Genomic DNA, 24,840 nt, shown 5'->3' with positions numbered 1-24,840 from the left:
TCCCTTTGTTATTAAATATTTTAGATTTACATTCTCTAGCAAATGTAAGCAAAAGTTACTAACTTATCAACAGAGGGAGTCAAAAATTCTGGTAGCTCTGGAAATAGTAATCACTTCCTCTATTGATGAGTTAATACTAAATCTTTTAAATCTTGTTTTTACACAGTAGTAATACTGTATAGTCTTTATTTATTTCCCAGCTAAATTTTTAATTATATGCTGGGGAGAACACATGCCAATGACGTGTGACTAGACATTAAGTTCAACAAGGTGCTCTGATGGAAGGAGGCAGCTGTGGAGGTAAAAACATACCCCTGGTTCAGTTCCTTATTTGGTGCAGGCCATGCAGTGTTGATGTATAAAGAGAAAAGTTAGCTGATGCTTGGATACCAACTGCTTTGTTGCTACACACCTAGAATGACTTTTACTTACTTCCAGGTTCATCCGCCCCTCTTTTCCAGGAAACACTCCTAAAAAAAAGGGCAACTGTGCAGAGTATAATACAAATCCCCAAGTAATCCAGGTTTCCAATTTTGCTTCCATTCTCTAATATCTTTAAATGTTTCTTTACACCAGTGTGTACACAGTTCACCAAAAAGCTAATTCATCTAATGAGACTACAACAGTAAATGATACTCATCACGTCATGTCCAACTCATTTCATTCCAGAAAATAACGGTTCTTTTGAGTCAATAACCATTTAAAAAATTTTACTAGTAATAAAAACTCATGCTTTTTATCTAAGAATATACTGCAACAAAAAGGAATATAGAGAATGTTGGCATTCTATGTGGTTTCTAACATAAAAAGGGGCTGTTGGGCTATAGCAAGGCAAGAAACGCCAAATGACCATTTGAAAAAGTTTTCTGAACACAAGTAGGTAGTTTTGTGATGTTTGACAGTGAAGATGAATGTTAAATTTAACATTGCCTAGTGACTTTTTCCATGTTTTTGCTCATTTCTATAAATAAAATGTTCCTGCCTTAATTCAAATTAGCAGCAAATATGCTTCAATAACACACAAAGGAAGTTTTCCTGAAAGCATTGCTTTCTTCTGTAATTATTTAAAAATTGGGCGAATGAACACAGCTTTATCTCCTGATAATTTATCCAAGATGATTTACATTACAGTTACATCTTAAATGATGTAAATTATTCAAAATCTGTCAACTATCTACAAGCCTGGAAATAATAATAATAATAATAACAACAACAACAACAACAGAGGAATGTTTACAGGGAACCAATTGAATCAATTTGTAAAAGTTATGCTAACATGATTTTGTTTAGAAGTCTGGAAGCATTACAGATCAGAACTTGAGTGTACAAATGAAGACCAACATTTGGCAACAGAATCACATTCTAAACTTTCTAAAAAGTAATGTACATGACTGATTATTATTACATGTCTAAATACCCAAATAAGCTCCAAGTCAAACTTCCTGAGATAGGGAGTACTCAGCTTCAACATTAAACGGTATTAAAGAATTAAAATTGTTGAAGAAATAGTTGTACATTTGTAACTATTCCCAAAGAGATGAAAGCCATTTTCCAAACACTATTATGGATCACTTTCATATTTTAAATACTGTAATATTAGTCCATAACTAATTCATTAGCTTAAAATATTCTGCTAGATTTTCATCTTTTTTCTAACACCAACTCCTAGGAAACTACTTAAAAGTTGTAATATTTTTAATCAATCTAATAGTGTACTCACTATATACATATTAGTGTAACTATTCTCCACCCCCACCAAATGGGGGCGGCAGGCAAAGTGAGGATATACTTTATATTAATTTGTTAATAAGATCACCAGAGATAATGCTATCAAAATTAAGGGGGAAATATTACGAGATTAAAAGGTTCAAAGCAACCAAAAATCTGCTTTTTCAGAAATTCAGCTCATTCACTGGCACTCATAGCAGTTTTCTATAGGTACCCATTCACATTACTGATCACCATCCTGAAAGACAGTAAGAAGGCACTTGGAGACTGAAATTCCAAGGAATTACTTGCCCACAATCACAAAAGGAGCCAGGAGTACAGCAGGATAAAGAAACCTTTTCAATCCATTAGACCACGCAGCCTCCCAGTTTCAGCACTGCTATGCTGCCAGTACTCCTGAAACAAATTTCCCCATCACCCATCCAACCAAGCCACATCCCTTCACCAAGAACACATTTCTCCAGAAAGCCCTTCATAACCACCTAAGGTTCCCCCAACAATGAGGCAGCCGTAGGTGGAGTTCACACGTCTCACTGCAGGTATCTGAAACGAGGAGTACCTATATCTTCACAGCACGAGGCGTCCGTCCTCTCCCTTGAATTTAGGTCTTAACATATCCTGTTTTTTCATGAGATCAGTGGTTCTCAAATTGAGCCTGTGGATCACCAGAGGCCACCAGGGCCTAAATGGTGGTCCACAGATAGTATTCCCCATCCCCATCCGCCCAATTCACCACCCTTCAGCACTGCCCACCCCACATTTCAGCCATCCTCCCCCAGCCTTCCAGTCCCCTGGCAAGATCACCACATGCAGACTAATACTGGGGCCTCCCAACCACTTGCTGTAACCAACAGCTGACAACCATAGGGATCTGGGGCTGGAGATCACAACAGGAGTGAGGAATAAGGGCCAAGGGAGCTCACAGGAGGGTGCAAGCACTAAAGAAGAGGGAAAGAAGGACAGGAATAGAGGAATGGAAAATCAGGTGGCATAGGGCTCTTGGGGGCAGTGATTCAGCAAAAATAAACCTGTAATAAAGTATCCCATGATGAGAAAAAATTTGAGAACCACTGCTTTGAAATCATTAGTTGTCCAACAGGAACTGTGGAATATTCTGAACAGCACCTTGAGACACCCTGTTAGCATTCAAAACACAGTTTAAAAAACCACCCCCACAAAACCCAGCAGCAATAATAAAAAATAAACTCAGGATATAACTGAGTGGCTCTTGAGCCATATTTATACATTATCCATTGTCTCATGAATCAGGTCCATCTTCAGTGTCCATCCTGGAGTACATACACATAGCAGATTTACTCATCAACTTTGGTTAGAGTCACTGGCCTCTTGGTGCACTTTTAATTAAACACTTTCTTAAATATTTTAACTTCGTACTTGGACACTGCTGTATGTGCGTAAGTTGTGTACCTTTTTAATCCAGGCTTGGGCACCAGTATTAGCCAACTGTTCTTGTGTCAGAACCTGCACTCCTGTACTTCCTGTGAACTGGCCAGGAATGGAGTTCAGCTGAGCCCAGGCATCAATCTGAAGAAAAGAAGATGCCTCAATTAAGTAAAATGACATACCTAGTTAAAATGCCACTGGTATTAATTCCCTACATGAAATGGTTTACTTTCCTGAAAAGGCTAACAGACTTAAGTATTCAACTTTTAAAAACAGTATTACTGAATCTGTACGTATTTAAAATTGTTTTCCCTAAACATTCCAAATCAACAGTTCAAAAACTGGTCACTGGATCCCATTAATCACAAAATTTGAGATTTTTTTATATCTCTAACAACTAAAAAGCACAACTATAATACTCATTCTTCAAAATATCACATGGACACATGAAAAATATAGAAAACTGCTCATATGGCAAAGGATCCCTGCCCTCCTTACACATCTCATAAATGCATCCTAATAATGCCAACAGCAACAGAATTTTTAATTACCTTCTTTGAAGTATAAATTCATAATAAACTCAAGATATATGCTTAAAAAGTAATACTTACAGGAAATTGGTCACCCAAACACTGTGATCGTTAAAGAATCAGCTTTCATTCATTCAAAGTATATTTACTGAACACCTGGTATTGTCAGGCAATGTATTTTCTATCTATACATTTACTTACTGTTTCTATATATTTACTACAGAAAAGTGAAGGGGATATGGAGCAGCTGTCCACTGTTAAAAGCAGACTCTGGATTCAGACTGCCTAGGTTTGGATCCCAGTTCCTCTACTCTAGGTTTTGTGACCTTGGGCCTCATTTAGCCACACTGTTTCCTCAGCTGGAAATGGAAACTCATTATAGTACCTACACCTTACAGGACCAGTATGGGCACTTAGCTATTCTTATATACCAGATTATAAACTCTTTGAGGGCAGGTAATTTTTCCTATTTTCATTCTCTCAAGAAAACAGCTCCTGTCCCCATGGTACACAATAGTTATTAAATGACTAGCCCCAAATTACTCTCACTTAAAATAAGCCTAGCTAATTAAGATAAATGATTTATTTCTTTAGATTTTCAAGTTTCTACATCTCAACAGCATGGCACAGACTTTGCTTATGTAACAACCCTCTAGATAGTGAAATTATCAGACATTCAAACTGCTACATACCCGTTCCTGAGCACGATTTAACATGCTCATAGCTTCAAGGTCAAATGCATTCTCGCTGAGTCTTTTCTGAGCAAGTGCCCGCTCACTCATTGCTGTAGAGATGTCCACAGGCTAAGAAAGAAAACATAGATAATTATCTCAAATTATGGTAGACGCCCTGAATTCTGAAAAATGCTCATATCTTTAGTTGCTACAAGTCAAAAACAATAGTCTTATGTATCAAAATTCTGTGAAGTAGGGAGAAGACTCAAAAAGATAAAATAACCTTAGAAAATACATAAAGATTCTTATAAAGTATCAGGCAGCACTTGAACCCAACCCAAAATCAGACAGATTTCATGTTTTTTCACATCAAATTACAAACCCAGAAAGTTCCATGAAGAACTGAAAAACCTCTAGCCTTCACTAACAAAACAGTCATTTATAATAAACTGAGAATTTTTTGAATTATTAACTTTGTAACTCATTAGCAGGTTTCATTTTACCCTACTTTTTATTAGCATAACCTTCAGAAGCAATAAGCAAGGTTCTTAAATAAGCAAGCACAAAACCAACAGGTCAGTGATCTTTCCCTTGTTCGTGTGCATATCTTTTCACCCTTCTACAGTTGTTCATACAGTTTGGTCTTAAGAACTCAGTTTCTTCAAAAAATACATTCACTATATAAATAAATGAATTTTTTGTTTTCAGCTTATGTACATTTAAGATAGAAGTTAGAATATTTCTGTGGGGGTACATAATTAAAACATAAATTGAAACACTTAAGATTGTTTGACATGTCTTAGGTCCTCACTTTCAAAGCTCATATTCTACCTGTAAAAAGCTTATGCTAAGCAGAGGTGACTTAACTTTTTAAGATGTTTTATAATGTCCAGGAATAATTTTAAGGATAACCTTTAGAGCAAATTCCCTATTTGTCAAATCTGTGGAAGGCTCAATCAACAACAGAAGGAAAAAACCATCAAGTAAGTATTTGATGTTTTCTGTTCTAACATTAAGAGCTCAGGTTGATGTGTCAACTCACCAATTCCTAATACTTGTTTATTCATCTAATATGACTTAACCCATTAATATATTCTAGTATTTCACCCACGAAAATTCATTTTTTGAAAATGCTTATCTGACATGGGAAGCTTTTCCTAAATTCACAAAGAATGATTAGTAGGTACCACACATATATGACAAATGTAAGTAAGCCAGTAAAATAAGTTAACAGCTAAAGTTTTTTTTGAATAGCTAAGAAAGCTAAGGTAAGGCTACCTATAATTTATGTAACGTGTATGAAATACTTCTTTTAAAAATAAAACCTAGTGAGGAGGCTATAGCTCAGTGGTAGAGTGCCTACATAGCATGCATGAGGTCCTGGGTTCAATCCCCAGTACCCCCATTAAAAAAATAAATGAACTTAATTACCTCCCCCTTAAAATTTTTTTTTTAAAAACTGTAATTAAAAAAAATATTTAAGACCTATATAGTAGAGAAGGGTGTATGACTGAGAGAATTAGATCTGATGCATAAGGATTACTAATCTTCCTTTTCCTATCTTCAGAATCCCTTAACACTCCATCATTCTTAGTTATCTTGCTGAATCATCCAATATTCCTTTAGCAAAATTAATTTTTTCTTACACAAGGTACCACAAAGTACAGATTTCTATATAGTTGCCTTCTTAAAATGAAAGCAAAATTAAACTGAATTCATTCTGTAATTATTTATTAGACTGTGTACAGATCTCATTAACAAAAGATCCTAATTTCTTAGTTAACTTTGTAAATTATCCACACTAATTATAGAGTATTTCTGGGGCTTATATACGCAAAGCCAGACTGAAACACTGTAAAATTCAGTATGTTCACTTTTCACTTCTAATTACAATAGTCCCAGTCTATTACAATGCTGGGACTTTAAATGGGAACCCAAATATTTCAGGTCAGAATTTTAAATTTCTTTCACCTGCCTTAAGATGTTTCTGAAAACTGTCAAGTAAGATCAGCAATGTAATTTTTGAAGGCCCAACAAATATATCTCAAGTTCTGTTAACTAACCTTGCCAGAATTACTTTGTTTCATACCCAACTACAAATCTAAGTGGTAAGGTGTTTAGGTATAAATAGTAAGTTTTTATTCTAAAAAGTTGAAACTCAGAGGAGACCCTGGGGAAAATATACCTACCCACCACCCCCCCAAGCTCTGATCCCCCAATTTCCAACTGTAAAATAGCCATATGTAGTTATGATGGCTCTGAAAACACCAACTCTTCTAGAATAAAACTACTACTCTCCAACTGGAAAACAAATTAATATACCTATCTGTGAATTCATCCTTCTGAAGACATTTTAAATCTTCGAACTTTTTTCCTCTTTAAACCTTTATTAAGGAAGCAAATAACCTAAATGCCTTACTATTTATCCTCAGGATGAAACTTCAAATCTTAGTAATATTATACGTTAAATTCGCATCTCACTCTGAAAGGAATTTTTAACTTATTTATTTAAATAATATTTATTTAATATAGCAATGTTGATATTTAATATAAATTTACCTTAGATGTAATTACAACTAGTTTTCTCCTGAGGTAATAGAAGTTTTTATTCAACAGGCTTACCAAGTGAGCTGCAAGTTCATGTCAAAACTTTGTTACCAAATAGTGATTAGACAATTTCACAAACTTTTTAATGTGAAGAAATACACTCAAAATAGAATCAGTCAAGATTATCTTAATCTCTTAAAGATCCCCAAGAATTTGCATCAAAAGGCACATTTCCAGGTTTTCAAGGTAACTCATGATATGCAATAAAAAGCCAACTATAATCCACAAAGCATTAATATTCAAAGATTAAACCAAGTGTTATGAATCAGTATTAAAACACTCGAAGTACCACAGCTACCCTTTAGAACAGTGCTGTCCAACAGAATTTTCTACAGAGATAGCTAATGAGCACTTGAAATATGGCTAGTGCAATTAAGGAACTGATTTTTCAGTGGCTGACTTAGTGACTACTATATTGGACTATATAGTGTGGGGTGCGTGTGTGTGTGTGTGTGTGTGTATAACATATAGTGAACTAATATAAAAGAGCTTTAGAGTCTTAAATTATCTTTTAATGTTACTTGAAAACAGTAATGTGTAAAAGGTACCAAAATGATGCTAAAAGTTTTGAGGTTAAAAACGGGGGAAAAAATAATCTTGAATTTTATAGAAAGTTACTATTATCAAGCTATCAACAGCCTTATTTGTTTCCACTAATACAAAACAGACTTTCTACCTAATGTGTAGTATTATTCTAGGTTTTATGAGGGGAAATGTTTAACTTTTTTTCTCTAAGATTTGTTCTAAAAGGTGAAATCCACATAAAAGAGTATCCTGAATTGTAATTCCAGTTTTCCCATTAATAAAAACCTGTCCAAATTATTTCACCTACTTCAGCAACACAAATTACTACTTCTATAACCTAAAAAGTTGTCAGGAATAATGATATACGTAATGTTAATTGACACCAGATAACAAGCATTTCATGGCGTAAGTTATAATGGTGTACCACTTGTATCTTCCTCATTTAAAATGTCCTTCCAAGTCAATTTACTTCCCCTCTTGTTAACCCAACTATTTACACAAATAGGACAATTACCTTAAGCGTTTCGAACAAAGTCAATGAAAGAATATAAAAGAGAATTACTAGGAGAGGTGATCAGTCAGGTAAGGGAAATAATCCCTGTAATACGCAAATTATTTTCTACACAGGTAATTGCAGGTATCTCAAATTAGGAGATGATATAAAAGGAAAAAGCACCTGACCTTTCTATAAAACATGATTTTAAAATATTTAGCAAAAATTAATAAAATGTAAAGAGGTTAATACAGAAAATGACAACTACAAGAACAAAAGCCACATTAAATACAGAATGTTTCAGTTATATGGCTTGACTACTTTTAAAAAATGAATTATCATCTTTTAATTATTTCACATTAAATTCTCTAATGTAACTCTTAGCTAACTTATATATTTAATCTAAATGAATTCTAACAAGAAAACAGATAACCCATGAAATGTTTCAAAGAAATTCTGTGTTAATCACCTAGAAGAATCTAAGGAGAGAAGAATGAATAACAAGGCTGTACTTAACACATTTTAGCACTGCCAAGACCTATGTGTTTCACTTCCAATTAAAATTTTCATCTTACCATAAGAACTCAGCTTTCCTAAACTTCAAAAATTTAGAGCTTCTAAATGTAAGGGAATTTTAGCTCCATTGGGACATGTAAATATTCAGTAATAGCAAATCAAGAACAGCTGCCAGAAACAAAAACTGTCCTAACATGTAAGCAATCACTAGACCTTAATGGCAAACTACCTCTGGACATTTATGATTGATGGTAAACCAAGGAAATTTTATGTCAGAGATACATTTGTATCTTCTACCCAATAAGCCTTTGCTAAATTTGTTACCAAGAATTAATGCCCATGAGGACAATTTTTAAAATGTTTTCCAACATTTTTGATTTCAGTTTATAAATCAAATTCACACAAATATGCTCAAAGTTCTGCAGTCACTCCTTACTGAGGATGATGCTGGTTGGCTTCTGGGTAGGAAGACGATGCTATGGCAGAAGGGCACAGTCTGATGAGTTGATATTCCATAAGATAAGGATTTATGTTGATCCATCCACGGCTATCCACTCATACTTATGTCAAAGAGCACTCATGTGCAAAACAATCGGAGGGATTAAGGATCATAGCAAAGCTGAGGTAAAATCTGTGATCTTTTCCTAAATGTTTTATGCTCAAAACTAAAGAACCACAAATTCCATTTATATTTATTAAAATGAAAGACAGGTTAAAAAATTAAAAATACTATTCAGTTAAAATATTGACCATTTAAAAGAACTTTTCTTTTTTTACTCTATGAAGTATTCCAACCCAACAGGAAATCAAGTCAGTGCTCCCATAAAATGTCACTAATAGCATTCTACAAACACTGGCATATAGAACATTAATCTTACAAATATATTTGTAAGATACAGGTAAATAACTGGAACTAAACATTTTATATTATGAACAGTTTCCTCTAGGTGTTTATCATTGCTACTGGATAAAAGTAGAGCCCTGGAAAGCAGAAGCAAAATTCTGTCCCCTTCCTAAAATGTTGGGATTGTTTTACTTGATTTAAAGTCAATATATATTTTTTGAGTCTAATCTTCTAAGAAACTAGCTTAGACCTCTGATGTCAAATAGTTGTATATTATCCTCTTCACAAGAGAAATCTGCTTCAAGAACAGAACTTTTTTTCCCCCTGCTTTAATAAAAGACTCCTTTACTTATTATAAAATCTAAATACCCACCTACTCCCTCCTGGGATTTCTTTGGAAAAGAACTTTTCATTAAAATCCAACAACCACTATTGATGACAATGTAAGAAGGCACCACAGCTTCAGTGTTCAGAATGAAAATGGCTGAATACGTATATGTATATACGAACTCTCAAGCAAAGAGAAACATAATCACCAGGATTCACTAAGCACTTTCCCCATGTTCAAGTTAAAACAGGTATGGTCACATCTTCTCAGGAAAATCCCTTGGAATTATGCACTATTTATAAGGCTTCACTCACTGGAAAATTTTTCTCACATAAATAATCTCCTTTATGTTTTTTCCAACTCTGTTAAATGCTTAATCTTCAAGAAGTTACTAAAAGCATATGTATCTGAGTTTCTAAGTCAGTCTGTTCAGTCCTCTTACCATAGAGGGTATATTATATTCAGCTACTGCAAGATTTAAGTCAGCTGCAAATGTCAGTTAACCTTTCCTTCTTGTGATGTGCAGGCAATCTGATTTGGGAATCAGCAACTGAGCTACTTAACTGGCTTCACTAAAATATTGTCCAAACAAGCTCTCTCCCCCTCACTGGTAGTGGTACAATTTGCTTCAACTGTTGGACCCCATGTAAAAATATAGATCATCAACAGTGACTGTAAGTTGGATTGGCTAGTTATATACAGCTTCACTGTATAGAATTTGCTCTTTTCAAATGCCACAGGTCAAAATAAACAGTGAAAATATCACCTGTGAATAGCTCAGGTGGGGGAAAATACTATCAAAGTTTCTGATTTGGGTTCTGTTCACTTTTGACTTTATAAACAGGATTTACTTGTAATATTAGAGGTATTTATTATTGGATGATGATATGGCCAACAAAGGGAACCTAACGGTGAAGAGCAGAGGTCTCTCTGACCTACACATCCCAGAACTAGAAGGAAAAGAACTGGGGAAGAAGTCCCACGTTGTAAGAGGGCATCAAGTATCTAGTCCAGTCCTTGGACAAATGTTTGGGCTTTGGAAACCAAGAGCAAGAGGTGATGACTAGTCTATGGTATCATTTAAAACTCCCACCCCCCTAGTAAGTCTCCACCCTCCCAGATCCCCCAAGCGTGATTTTGCACAACAAGTTAAATAAAAGTAAACTGTTTATTAAAAGATACAGCAAAGGTACAGATACAGAGATACATACAAAGATACAGATATATATATATATTTACATATATATACAGTTTTGCTGTTTTCATGTGCACTATTATTTAGCAGCACATTATTTAATCAGGCGGCATTTTAATGGGGTTGTTTTGACACTTGATGTTATTACTGCGTCATTCTGACAAGATACAACTATAGCCTCCTGGAAATTTCAAGGTGTGAAATCCACTTCTCCAACTTCTAATAGTAGCAAAAAAGGAAGGAGAAGGGAAATGGAGTACCAAGGCTGAGCATTAGGTTAAACACAAGAATTCAAAAGGGCCAAGGTAGCACAGGGAAGGGGAAATTATTAAAATTAGCGGCTATCTGACAAACAACCCAGAGAAATAGTAAGAAACCATTATTTAAGGGCAATGGGCTATGTATTCAAGATGCTCACATCAGCCTACAATGACCTTTTCCAATCCACTTCTTGTGTTGAACCTGAGGGTCTGCCTCTCTCTGCTCAATCCCTCCACCCAATACATTTGCTACCACCAAAATCTAGAGCTATAGAGCCTTGAAGCAAAACGAGAAGCTAAGTAGTTGTACCTTGGGCTACCTTCCCACAAGTGCAAGGAGGGCCCAATGTTGGGTAGGGATGTGATAACACTGTTCTCTGCAATTCGATGCTTTTCACTTTGTGGCTTGGTTCCACAAAGTGAATTGCATCGAGTTACTGTCAAATGAGAAGCTGCGGGTTGTTTCATCTGTCGTCTAACCCGGCCCTGCCGTTTAACCCGGCCCTAAGAAGAGTGAAACAGAATCCAAATCAGATATAAAATAACAATAAAATGCAGACTTAGGTATAAAAAAGGAAAAATACATAATATTTCTCTTACTTACCTCAGAGGGCAAATTGCTGCTGAAAACATTATCGTCATCTTTGTTTTCTTCACCGTTTTTCTCTACAGGAACCCACTCTCCATAAACACTATCTGCTTCCTTTTTTCGATGTTGAGATCCAGATGACACAGGGAATTCTTTTGTTAATGTTACCTGGCTTTTTGGTGGAGTTGGCTTTGCCGCAGCAATCTAAAAAATAATGTTTTTCTTAATTAAAACGCAATATATTTCCAACATAATCTGAAAATGATTTTGTGCATTATTTCTCACAGTATTTAACCTAAATTAAAAATTAAAATCTATTTCAGTTTTACTTAAATAGTTCTATAAGTTGTGCTATTTCACCAGTCCATAAACACTAATACTCACATTCAGGTTGAAAAAAATAGGTTTGGGTTCACTGAGTTTAAAGGGATGATGATAAAAAGGAGGTTCTTCTTCCTCTTCATCCGAAACATGAGGCTTATTCACTATTACATCATCATCTTCTTTACTCTGTGCGATTTGTTTGCATTTCTTAAAAAGTAAACACAAATAAAACATAAACCTTACACTTTATGCAGAATAATATGTAATTTCTTAAAACCAAAACCACATAAAATCAACTTTCAAAAACAAAACAAGATTAATGATAGGTTATAGATAAGTAACTTAGCTTATCAGCTATTATTTAAACACAATCTAGTTGGTCAGTCAGTCAACAACATTTATTGAGCACCTACTATGTGCAGAGCACTGTACTGGGCACTGTCCAGGGAATACAAAAAAATAAAGTAAAAGACATGGTCCCTGCTCTCAAGGAGCTTACAATCTAGTTCAAGAGACGGAATACATACACATGGGATAATTGAGGAACGCTTTTACAGAGCAACACAATTAACAAGTGCAAACTGATATAATACAAACTGAGTACATAAGTGCCGAAAGAACAAAAGCTTAAGAGAGAAAAGAATCAGGCAGAATTTAATAATCAAGGAATATTCCTTGAAGAGTCTGAAGCCAGATTTTCATAGTTAAGAACAAAGATTAGTGGAGAAAGAAAGAGAAAGTCACCTTAGTCAGGTGGCAGTAAAGAGGTTAAAAGAAACTTATTAGAAGGGACAAGAGGGCTGAAGATGAGGCTAAAACATATAGGGAAACACTAAGTTTTCACAAGGTTTTGAATAAGGAGCTTGGATTTGATAAGCAAGCAATAGAAGCCTTCACTAGGTCCTTAAACTTAAAAAAAAAAGTTGTAATTCATATTGAAACACATCTAGTTGAGGAAACAGATTAAGAACTATATAATCCCCAAATCTATGGCAAAATAAATTGTGAAACATTTGCAACTGGGTTAGATAGTAGCATGTCTCTCCATAAATGTTTTGTAGGTTGAGTCTCTAAAGGAACAGAACTCAAGAATGGAAAATAAGGCATGGTGGAGAGGGTACAACTGATGAGGTCTGACATATAAAGCAAAGTCAATTCCTTCCTGAGAAGCAAAGGAACAGACTCAATTACCTGGCTTTATAAAAGGGTCAGAGTTCAATTTGGGTGGACTTGTCTCTCTATACAAGCAGTAGAACTTGTCACATCCCTTATCAATTGAAAATATTATAGTAAGATAAAAAGCCCATTTAGCCAAAAACAGAGTATACCAAGCTTGTAACCAAGGGGAACAGAATATATTGACAGTGGCAGGCTGGCATAAGGCTAGCCAATAACAAGTTTCAATATCTGAAACAGTGTGGTATTTCTGGATCCTAGCAGCAATATTTCAGCGTCCTCCAAAAAAAAAAATTAATAAAACAAAAGCCAAAAGACAAAAAAAAGCCTCAATTGAAAAGATCAAATTCTTAAAAACAAAAATAAGTGTGTTTAAAATATATATGTTACTGCCAAAACCCGAACCGCAGGAAGAACTGATAATGGCCGGCCATTATCACCAATGGCTGGTACCAAACAGCCAAAACCCGAAATGTTGATGCGAAAGAAGTTCCTTTCAGGCAATGGCCAGCTATTCTCATTAATTTCCAAGCTCCGGTGGCAAAACATCATTTCTGAAGATTGTCTGTGTCTTTGCGTATATGCAGTACACTCGTGGCGATCAGTGAACTCGTCGTGAATGGGAACGAAACTGTAGGCGAGCTTCTGCGTGTTGCTCACTCAACCTCCTCCATTCAAACGAACCGTCCCACTCCTCAGTCAGTTTGGCTTCTAAAACTGGAAAGCAAAAGTAATGGGAAGTAACTTTTAGCTAGCGGAGCTTAGCCATCCCGGATAATGGCCTGCTAAACAGAGTTTCTGCTGCTGCCACGTCTGTATTTCGGGTTTTGGCCACTCGGTGCCAGCCATTATCAGTTCAGCCCACAATTCGGGTTTTGGCACGCTCCAGAGTCAACATCACTGGAATAATCCATTAAAGAATGAAAACAAATTCTGTCTAGCTTACCTCAGTTAGTTCTTCTATAGTAGCTCCTCCTGACTTTTTAGCAACTTTCTCTTCTATGGTAGGTGGAGGTGCAGGTTTTAGGTTTGGCGGTAAAGGAACACCAGCCTTAGCACACATGGCAGCTGCATTAGCTTTGGCTATTTCAAGTAACTGAGCCTTATCTGCAAAAGGAAAATATAAGAAGCAATTTTCCTAAAAGACTGTACATGTTGTATTATCTAAGTTTTATATGCTAACAGAATTAAAGGCATCAATTTTCTGCCCTAAGTTGTCATTAACTCACTCTTTGGTTCAAGGTTTTTAAGCAAATGCCCTCTAAAAAACTGGCAGGAAGGGTATAGCTCTCATGTAGAGTGCATGCTTTGCATGCAGGAGGTCCTGGGTTCAATCCCCAGTACCTCTGTTAAATAAATAAACCTAATCCCCCCCCAACAAAGGAATAAAAAAAATTAATAATAAATAAATAAAAGATTTAAGTCCACATTAATCTTTCCATTCAAACACTAAACAAAATAGCTAAAACTATACAACTACAGTGATCACCCTGCCACACACTCTAAGATACAAACTTGCCAAAGTTTACTTTATTTTCCAGAACTATCACACCCTTAAATTACTTTCCTTTGAACCTCTGACATTTTAAATCACTCTTTGAGACCAAATTCAAAACTGCCACTTCTTCAAAGTAGTAAGTCTTAAGTCAGAATTTAACCTTCCTCTCCACTGTGCTCCCACAGTACCTAATCTATACCAGTAATTAACAGCAATCATCACATTCTTCTCTTTTTGGCAATTTCACTATTTGGTAAAAGAGACATGTGCATTATATCTTTCTCCTCTACTAAGTTTTAATCACTCCAAGAACTACATACTATTCCTCTGCTTTTAATAAAAAAGAACTCAGACACTATCTGTTGAACTGAATACATTCTCCCTTATTTTCTGTTAGGGTCTTTTTCTTTAGACAACCCTGACCTGGAAATGTCCAATCCACACAGATAATGATACATTACCCATTATTCTTATAGGTAGTCATGCATAATCCATCAAGTTTTAGTCATCTATCCACACTTTTTTAAACTAGGGGAAATTAGAGCACTTCATTTAAACTAAAGCAGATTATTAAAATTACTTTAATAAATTTTACTTCATTTCCTATTATCACATCCACCCAGGTAAATAACTCCCAACATGCAAAATTTCCTACTCACTTCCATTACCCATTACACCAATCAGAATTATCTTCACAAACACTTAACAGTCCTGTATTGCCATTTTAAGACATGTATTTTACAAAAAAGAAACACTTAGTTTTAGGCTTATTTGCAACAATACTATGTCGGAGTACATACAACAAAAATCTGAGCAGATAACTAGCCTTGTCTTTAACTGGACTTCCACTTGCCATTTTTAGTTATGGAACACGGTTCAGGCAAAATGAAACACATATGGAAATACCTTGATTCTAATATACTCCAAAGCAGATCTTTTTAACTCTAATTACAAATGTATTCATTCCTACATTCTCTAAACACAAGCTAATCATAAAAATTAAAAGATAAAAATGTTTATCTTAAACCAATAAACCCAAATATTCCATTTGACTAAAAACAACAACAAAAAACCCAGATTCCCTAATACCATTAAATTTTAAAATGACTCACTCAAATCTGTCAGACGTTTAGGTGATCTGCCTCTTTCAGAAGACCTGGATCGTTTACGACGGATGGGAGATCTGCTAAACCTTCTTCTCAAAGGTGTTCGTGATCGCCTTAATCTGACTGGTGATATACTGAAGCTTCGTCTTCTTGCCACAGACCTTGATCTTCTTCGACGGCTAGGCGTACGACTCCGTCGGCTTGGGGTCCGGCTCCGTCGACTTGGGGTGCGGCTCCTTCGGCTCGGGGTGCGGCTCCTTCGGCTCGGGGTGCGGCTCCGTCGGCTCGGGGTGCGGCTCCGTCGGCTCGGGGTGCGGCTCCGTCGGCTTGGGGAAATGCTAAAGCTCCTTCTCCCTGCAGATCTAGATCTTCTTCGACGACTAGGAGTGTGACTCCGGCTCCGACGACTTGGGGTGCGACTTCGAGCTCTACCTGTTTTCCGATTATCCCTGGAGCTTGATCTTTTCCTTTTTCTTTCCCTGGACTTGGATCTGTGCTTTGGAGATCTTTTGCGCTTCTCTTTTGATACAGATCGCCTTCCTCTAGACTTTGATCTTGACCTGCTGCTCCTCCTCCTGCGTCTTGATCGTGACCGTGAACGTGTCTGAGAGCGATGAGACTTTGACTTAGATGATCTCTTCCTTGCCCTGGAACGAGATTCACTGGTGCGCTTTCGTGATTTGTGTTCAGAAGACTTGGAACGCTTACTTCGAGATCTTAACGAAGAGTCTCTTTTCTTCTCTTTCTCACCTTTGTCACGGTTCTTATTTTTCTTGCTTTTTTCATGTGTGTCCTTAACTTTCACAAAAATTTCATAATCATCTTTCTCCTCTGAAGAAGACTCTGAAGCTCTTTCTGGTATACTAATAACAACTGGACTGGTAGCAGATTTATCCCGTTCAACTTCACTCGCAAGTGAAGATCCTTCAAGACCAGCTCTAAGACTTGTAAGACGTTCCATGTCCTTAGGAAGTAATGGTCTCACTAAATCTGCTTCATTAATATCATCAATATTGGCAGAAAATCCCGACTCAGGCAGTATCTCTTTAGGAGGGAGAGATAATTCTTTATCTTCTCCACTACTTTCTTTAGAACTGAGAGCAACTGCTAATGTCTGGTCACTCTCTTGTATAGGGAATGGTCCTTCTGCATCCTTACTAATAAAGTTATTATTAGATGGTAAATCAAGATGAATGTCTTTAGCAGGCAAAGGTCCCTCTATGTCAGCTTCACTACCACCACTGGGGCTGGTGGAAATTACCATGTCATGTTCAGTATCTTGAGTAGTTAAAGGTACTTCAATATCATATTTACTAACTGAACTGAGAGCAGATGCTGTGGCAAATTCAAAACCCTTACCAGTTCCCATGGCATCAGGTTCAAGAGCAAGGGGACCAGGGGAAGACAGAGTTCCTCCTACATCAGCTTCACTAACACTAGGGCAGGTATCCAATACTGTGCATTGTTCAGTCTCGTTGGTGGGCACAATTTTCTCTTCACCAATTTCACCAACAGCACCAGTGCTGACAGCAGACACTGTATTATGTTCCATCTCTTTAGCAATTAAGTGATTATTTATATTAAGATCAATATTGATACCATTTCCAGTTTCACAGGAGTCATTTTTCAGGTGCCCTTCAGCATGTGGCTCTTCATCTGAATGCATGGGAATCTCCTGCATGCCAGTCTCTGGAGCAAGATTTTCATCACCAGATAGTAAATTCATTCTTTTTATAACACTAGATTCCAGTGTTATTGGCGTAGACTCTAAAACCATGTCAGTAGATATTACCTGAGTCTGCTCTGAGATGGTGACAGCAGGCTCTGAAATTGCCACAGTGGATTCTTGAACAGAAATAGATGGTTCTGAAACAATCATGTTAGGTTGAAGGACTGACACCACTGGTTCCAGGACTGGTACAGCAGGCTCCAGGGCAGAAACAACTGGCACAGGAATAGTAACATGCTCTGGCTCAGACAATGCCAAGGGCTCTGGGACAGCCTCAGCCGGTGGGTCCCGGACAGCCTCGGCCAGTGGGTCCTGGATAGCCTCTGCCGGTGGGTCTTGGACGGCCACAGCCAGTGGCTCTGGGACAGCCACGACCAGTGGCTCTGGGGCAGCCATGGCCGGTGGCTCTGGGGCAGCCACGGCTGGTGGCGCTGGGATAGCCACGGCTGGTGGCTCTGGGACAGTTACAGCTGGCGGCTCTGAGACTGCCATGGCTGGCAGCTCTAGAGTACTCTGGGATGGCTCTGGGATAGGTACTGCTGGTTCCAGCAGAGACATAGATACCTCTGAGGCAACACGTCCTGAAGCTCTCATGGAATCGTAAGTTTCTGCCATCTCTGACATAACAGAAGGCTCTGATGTTAACACAGTTGGTTCAGCTGACATTATTGGAATTTCAGACACCAAGTAAGTCACTGGTCTCTCTGGAACGATTTCATGCTCCTCTGCTACGGCAGCAGACTCTACCGGTGTGGAAGTAACCGAAGGCTCTGGCTCTAGTGGTTCTGGAACAGTCACAGCAGCCTCTGACGCTAACACTGAAGGCTCAGATGCCGACACTGAATAATTAGCAGGCACTGCCGAAGGCTCTGAAATCTCACTCTGACTCACAGGAGGTTCAGGCAGCGATACAGACTCTTCAGGAGGTAATGCTGGCACCTCAGTAGACCAAGTATTTTCAGCTGTTAATGCTGACTGCTCTGTGGATAATGCTGGACCCTCTGGTGGTTCCTCAGGAGGCAATGGTGGTGTCATTGGTGGCTCTTCAGGTGGCAATGGTGGCATTGTTGGAGGCTCTTCAGGAGGCAAAGGTGGCACCATATATGCCTCCGTGTATGTATCAGTATAAGAATCGGTGTAAGAATCAGCTGCCATAGACATCATTGAACGATCAGCAGTATAAGATGACATCATAGATCGGTCAGCTGCAGAGTACGATGACATCATAGACCGGTCAGCAGCAGAGTATGACGACATCATAGACCGGTCAGCACCCATGGACATCATAGATCGGTCAGCCATTGGGGACATCATGGAGCGCTCGTAAGCTGACATCATAGAGCGTTCATAAGCTGACATCATAGAGCGCTCAGCCATAGGGGACATCATAGAACGCTCATAAGCTGACATCATAGAGCGCTCATAAGCTGACATCATAGAGCGCTCAGCCATAGGGGACATCATAGACCGCTCATAAGACATCATAGAGCGTTCGTAAGATGACATCATGGAACGTTCTGCAGCATAGGACATCATCATAGAACGTCTAGATGCTAACATCAGGGGTCTAGGTGCTAACCTATATGGCCTGGGGGCTATTCTATAAGATCTTGGTGCTATCCTATAGGGTCTAGGTGACATCCTATAGGGATCAGGAGTTAGTCTGTAGGGATCATGGCCTAATCTATAGGGGTCCTGCCCTAACCTGTAGGCGTCATGACCTAGCCTGTAAGGGTCATGACCTAACCTATAGGGATCCTGAGCTAATCTGTAAGGATCTTGAGCTAACCTGTAGGGATCAGGAGATTTGGAACCCAACATAGCAGAATCTTGGGTACTAGATGCTAACATCTGGGCATCCATGGTACCAGACGCTAACATCTGAGCGTCCATGGTGCCGGAAGCTAACATCTGAGAGTCCATAGTGCCAGATGCTAACATCTGGGAATCCATAGAGCTAGTTGCTAACATCTGGGAGTCCATGGTGCTGGTTGCTAACATCTGGGAGTCCATGGTGCTGGTTGCTAACATCTGGGAGTCCATGGAGCTGGTTGCTAACATCTGGGAGTCCATGGAGCTGGTTGCTAACATCTGGGAGTCCATGGAGCTGGTTGCTAACATCTGGGAGTCCATGGAGCTGGTTGCTAACATCTGGGAGTCCATGGAGCTGGTTGCTAACATCTGGGAGTCCATGGAGCTGGTTGCTAACATCTGGGAGTCCATGGAGCTAGTTGCTAACATCTGGGAGTCCATGGTGCTAGAGGCTAACATCTGGGAGTCCATGGTGTTGGATGCTAGCATCTGGGAGTCCATGGTGTTGGACGCTAGCATTTGGGAGTCCATAGTGTTGGATGCTAACATATGGGTCTCCATGGTGTTAGAAGCTAACATATGGGATTCTTGGGCCATCAAGGGATCCACTCCCACTGTTACAGAAGTCTCCCCCACTAACGTAGTAGGCAGCTCCTGTGCTACCGTATTATAGGACTCCAGCGCTGTCGTCGAGGGCACCTCCAGGGACTGCGACACGGTCATCGTTGACAGCTCCGTTGTTGTCACCACAGACTGAACAGAGATCTCCAGCGCCACAGTTGCCACAGGCTGCCCAGGCAACTCTGGCGCCCCAGGCTGCCCTGGCAACTCCAGCACCCCTGTTGCCAAAGGCTGCCCCAAAAGCTCCAGTGCTCCAGCTGCCCCAGACTGCCCCGAGAACTCCAGTGCCCCAGTCGCCATGAGCTGCCCAGGCAACTCCAGTGCCCCAGTTGCCACAGGCTGCCCTGACAACTCCAGTGCCCTAGTTGCCGAAGGCAGCCCTGGCAACTCTGGCACCCCAGTCACCGAAGGCTGCCCTGGCAACTCCAGCGCTGTCGTTGCCACTGGCTGTCCTGGCAACTCCAGCACCATCGCTGCCTCAGGCTGCCCCAGCAACCCTGCTGCGGTTGTCACCTCAGGCTGCCCAGGATGTTCCACCGTTGTCATCCCCACAGGCTGCTCCAACTCTGTCGTCGTCACAGGTTGTTCCGTCAACTCCATTGCTACCGTTACCACAGGCTGCCCTGGCAACTCTACTGCTGCTGTCACCGCAGGCAGCCCTGGCAACTCCTGTGCCATCACAGGTGGCTCTGGTACCTCCTGTGGTGGCTCCAACCCCATGGATGGTGCTGGAAGCCCTGGCAATTCCTGTGACAACTGTGGCACTGATGTCACAGAGGACCCCGGCAACTCAGGCACTGCTGTCGCAGGGGGTCCTAGCAACTCAGGCACTGGGGTAGAAAGGGGCCCTGGCAACTCTGGCACCGGGGTAGCAGAGGGCCCAGGTAACTCCAGCACTGGAGTCACAGGGGGCCCCTGCAACTCCGGCATGGAGGTCGCAGGTGGCCCCGGCAACTCCATCACTGAGGCCACCAACGACTCCTGCAGCTCCAACGCTGTGGTCTTGGGCAGCTCCAGCACCTCCTGTGGTCTTGTCATGGATGAATCTGCAATCTCCGATGGTACTTCTACAGGCTGCTCTGGCAATCTTAGCACTTCAGTTGCCGATGACTCTGGAAAATCCGTTGTTGTTGATGTGCTTGGCTCAGGGTATACCTCAGCAGGTGTCTCTGATGATACAAGGGTTTCTGGTGGCTCTAGCACTTTTGCTACTGGAGGCTCTAACATGATCTTTGATGGCTCTGGAGGTGTGCTCTCCAAAGATTTCAGCACAGACTTCATCTGATACTCCACTGACACTGTTACAACTGGCTCAGATGACTTCGGCGCTACTGTAGTAGTAGGCACTGGTGCTGCTGCAAAGGAATCCAGAATTTTTGTCATGGATGGTTCTAGCGTTACTGCCACAGACTGCTCTGACTGCACTGAGACTACTGATGTAGATGCAACTGACAGTTCTGCCATTTTTGAGGCTGGCTTCAGAGTTTCTAAGGTGTGTGGCTCTGATACTTCCATTGATACTACAGGAGGTTCTAGCACAACTGCAGGAGATTCACTGGTGTCAGACAGGCCAAACACTCTTACAGGATGCTCCAGTGCTGTCGAAGGTTCAGAATCAAACTTCAAAAAGGAATCCGATTCTAAATCTATGTTCCCATCATGATGTGATTTCGGCTTTGATTCAGATTCTTCTGACTGTCTTTTATACTTTTTTTCCTTTTCTTTCTTCTTTTTCTTCTTTTTATTTTTGTGCTTTTTATGCTTCTTTGACTTTTTGGTAGGAATTTCATCAGTAGGATCTGTTTGTACAGACACGCATCTACTTTTTCTGGAAGCCTCCTTCAAGTCTGAAATTAAGGAAAATTAACTTTAACTTGTCAAACATTCCCCTAAATAGATTTAGATAAATCATATAAGCCAGAACTTAAATTCCATGTTAAAACACCATAATATATAACACTTGTTGTTAAATAAAATAAACTATTTTCCATAAACCAGTTAATCTGAAGACTAACAAATTTCTAATACTTCTTTTACAACTAAAACCTGGGTTAAAAATAAGTTCTTAATTATAAAAACTTTTAGAATTATATTAAGATATATTCTAAATTCATTTAAAACAATTTTTTTCTCCAGCTCTCAAAATATAGAAAATTACTTTTAAACTACACTTACAAACGAATATCCTTCATATTATTAACTGCTAGAACTCCTATAAAAAGTACTCATGTTAAATAACTTTTGTGAGTATTTTATAACCTTTATTTATACAGGAAGCAACATGGCACTGGCTCTGAACAGACTGTCTGCTTTTGGATCCTGAGATCAATCCATCACTCACTGGATGAATGGACATGGCCAAACTGCTGACACTGTCTTCTAGAGTTAGAGGGCAAAGTGAGTTAAAACTTACAAAGTACACTGAACAATGCCTGGCACAAAGTAAGCCCTCAGCAAATGCTGGTAATTGCTTTTATATAGCATATAAAGGTTTGAACAACAAATGTAAAAACTCAGTATAGAACTTGAATTTTCACCCATGCTACATCCTAATAAAAATGACACCTCTTCCCCCCCAATACTAAGATTACTAAAAAATAATTTTTTTAATGTTTCTATTTCAAAGAATGATAATAAAGTCATCTGGGGAAGGAAATTCTTACAGCCCTTAACACGTAACTTAAAAACATTTCAATTTGTCTATCTGAAAGATTATAATCCACTTTATAACCAGGTGAGATTTACTCTAGTGCCAATATAAACTTAGATAACCTTAGTGATCTCAGAAAAAGCTGATCAGAAATCCAGGTCATTAAGATTACAGAAAAAGTGTATCAATACAGGACAAAATCTATTCCAAAACGAAACTAATCATGGTCTACTAATTCTTTGTTAGGTACCAAATATCAGCTAGATTCATGGCGTCCAGAACCATGAATCTAAACATGGCTAGAGTCTGTACTTTTTAAACCTTACTCTATACCAAAAATAATAAACATTTAAAAGAAACCCTCATACCACACTCCCCCTTTTCCAAAACTAAAACATTATTTTTGTGGTTAATCATAAATCCTTCATTTCTAAGCATCAATTATTTAATCAATTCCAAAAATGCTAAATATCCAGCAACAATTTCCTCTCCATTCACTGCATTTTTAGAAGTAGATGCAGAAACAAGGTAATCTCTAAGCTTAAGCTTTACAATAAAACCTCCCAGTGTTTTAATACTGTTACAGATTTGATCCAGGCTCCTTTACCTTCAAAAATTGATGTTTACACAATTGTTCAATGAACAATCATTCAATGAAAACCTGCATTCAAAATCCTGGCAATGACGCTCTACAAGGCTGAATCAAATAAAGATATTGATATTCCACCAGCAAAGCAAAAAAGTGCATCAATGTTCATCTTCCACTACAATTGTTATTTTCAAAAGAGGATTGAAAGAAAATCTTCAGTAAATCAATTAAACTAAAACTTAAATTTATATAACGAACATCTTTTATATCCTGCAATCAAGAAATACAACTTAACTATTAAAAAATTGTAAAGTTTTCAAGACAGCTGATTATCTCCAACTTACCTGGTTTATATCGTAGTTCTGTATCTAAGACCCCAGAAAGTACTTCCTCTATCTTCTGAACTATTTCTTCATTTGGTAGGCTCCTGGCAGAGGCAGCTGCATCTCCTGCCTGGTTTCCTTCAACAGGTGTATTTGTTTCACCATTGAGCTGGCCTTCACTCCTTCCGCTTGACAAGAAAAATCATCAAAATTCATTAATATTTTTATCATGCCATACAATAAACATTTGCAACTCAACTGATTAAAACAATCTTGTATCATTAATACATTTTACCATTCTCTATTTCTTTTGGATGATATTCCCCACCAATAGTGCTTCCTTAAAACTATGTATTTATAGTTGGTACATTTTTATATTCACACAGTAATTTAAAGTTTTCAGAACCGTGAAAGTTATGAAAGTCTTTAAAATCGGTTTCTAAGCTTATCTTTAAAAAAAAAATACTCCCTAACCAGCATATTTACTTCAGGGGAGAAAAATATTCAGATCACAATCACAAAACCAAATAAAAATACATGACCTAACATTATGGTAGAAGCTATAGCCACAATAAAGCCACACCTATGCATGGATCACAATGATCAACAGTAGTCAAGGAACACAAAGTTAGCCACAGACACACTGGGTAAAAAAGGTAACTTGGGGCATTGGATCAGGTTTAAACTAATCAGACTTACTGAAATGCCATAAAGTTTGAAAAGAAAAATGTTTCTATATAACTTTTACCCAATTATCAAAAATCACGTACAACAATTCACTTATATTAACAGTAAATGAATGAAAGCTTAACGTACTTCCAATTCACAAAAGAATACTCTTAATGGACCTAAGAACATAATCATTTACCTAACCATTTGTACTATTTTGTGCAAATTTACAATATTGTTTCGAAAAAAAATTTCAACAGCATGTTCAATTTAACTTAAATTTTAGCTAACAAAAGAGATCAACTATGCTCCACTACCTGATAAAAGTCTAAACGGCCAAAGCAAAAAAAATTCAGTAGTTAACCAAGTGTTATTAAAGAACATTTGGTTTTCCTAATACAATGAATCATATAATAGTATTCAACATTTATTAACTATTAATTAGGGTCACATGGTTCTACATTTTAAAACTCATTTATCTTAAAAAAAAGTCTAAAATCAGCAATATTGTTCTGATTTTTAAATGAGGAAAATGAGGCACAGAAGACAAAAAAAACTTAGCTGAAGGTCACACAACTATTAAGAGATAAAGCTGGTATTGAAAACCAGAGCTCAGTCTTCACCACCACCTGTATATAATAAACAACTCA

The 24,840-nt window shown here is 38.3% G+C and overlaps 2 protein-coding genes across 8 annotated transcripts in view; one reads left to right on the top strand and one right to left on the bottom strand.

The window, feature by feature from the left end:
- The window catches only part of DONSON (DNA replication fork stabilization factor DONSON), a 38,395-nt gene extending 14,616 nt beyond the window's left edge, over nucleotides 1-23,779 (top strand). The window contains exons 11-12 of one of the 3 annotated variants that reach the window (XR_012076304.1): nucleotides 22,233-22,356; nucleotides 23,196-23,779. The gene's annotated coding sequence lies outside the window, so the exon portion shown is untranslated. Of the gene's footprint in view, nucleotides 1-10,175; nucleotides 11,948-22,232 lie in introns of those variants that run through there. The other 2 variants (XM_031689305.2, XM_072968839.1) reach the window with 2 other exon arrangements.
- Nucleotides 1-24,840, bottom strand: part of SON (SON DNA and RNA binding protein) — a 32,495-nt gene that overhangs the window by 5,292 nt on the left and 2,363 nt on the right. For 3 of the 5 annotated variants that reach the window (XM_031689658.2, XM_031689695.2, XM_015249320.3), the window contains exons 2-8: nucleotides 23,543-23,709; nucleotides 15,804-21,806; nucleotides 14,140-14,300; nucleotides 12,078-12,224; nucleotides 11,709-11,897; nucleotides 4,355-4,465; nucleotides 3,157-3,273 (exon numbers count right to left, since the gene is read on the bottom strand). In XM_031689658.2, the coding sequence (XP_031545518.1) occupies nucleotides 3,157-3,273; nucleotides 4,355-4,465; nucleotides 11,709-11,897; nucleotides 12,078-12,224; nucleotides 14,140-14,300; nucleotides 15,804-21,806; nucleotides 23,543-23,709 (6,895 nt within the window). Of the gene's footprint in view, nucleotides 1-3,156; nucleotides 3,274-4,354; nucleotides 4,466-10,798; nucleotides 11,609-11,708; nucleotides 11,898-12,077; nucleotides 12,225-12,390; nucleotides 13,911-14,139; nucleotides 14,301-15,803; nucleotides 21,807-23,542; nucleotides 23,710-24,840 lie in introns of those variants that run through there. The other 2 variants (XM_015249321.2, XM_015249322.3) reach the window with 2 other exon arrangements.

The sequence above is a fragment of the Vicugna pacos genome, chromosome 1, assembly GCF_048564905.1.
Source record: "Vicugna pacos chromosome 1, VicPac4, whole genome shotgun sequence".
In the NCBI taxonomy this organism is placed as follows: domain Eukaryota; kingdom Metazoa; phylum Chordata; class Mammalia; order Artiodactyla; family Camelidae; genus Vicugna; species Vicugna pacos.
The sequence above is the reverse complement of the archived record's forward strand: the minus strand, read 5'-3'. Positions and strand labels throughout refer to the sequence as shown.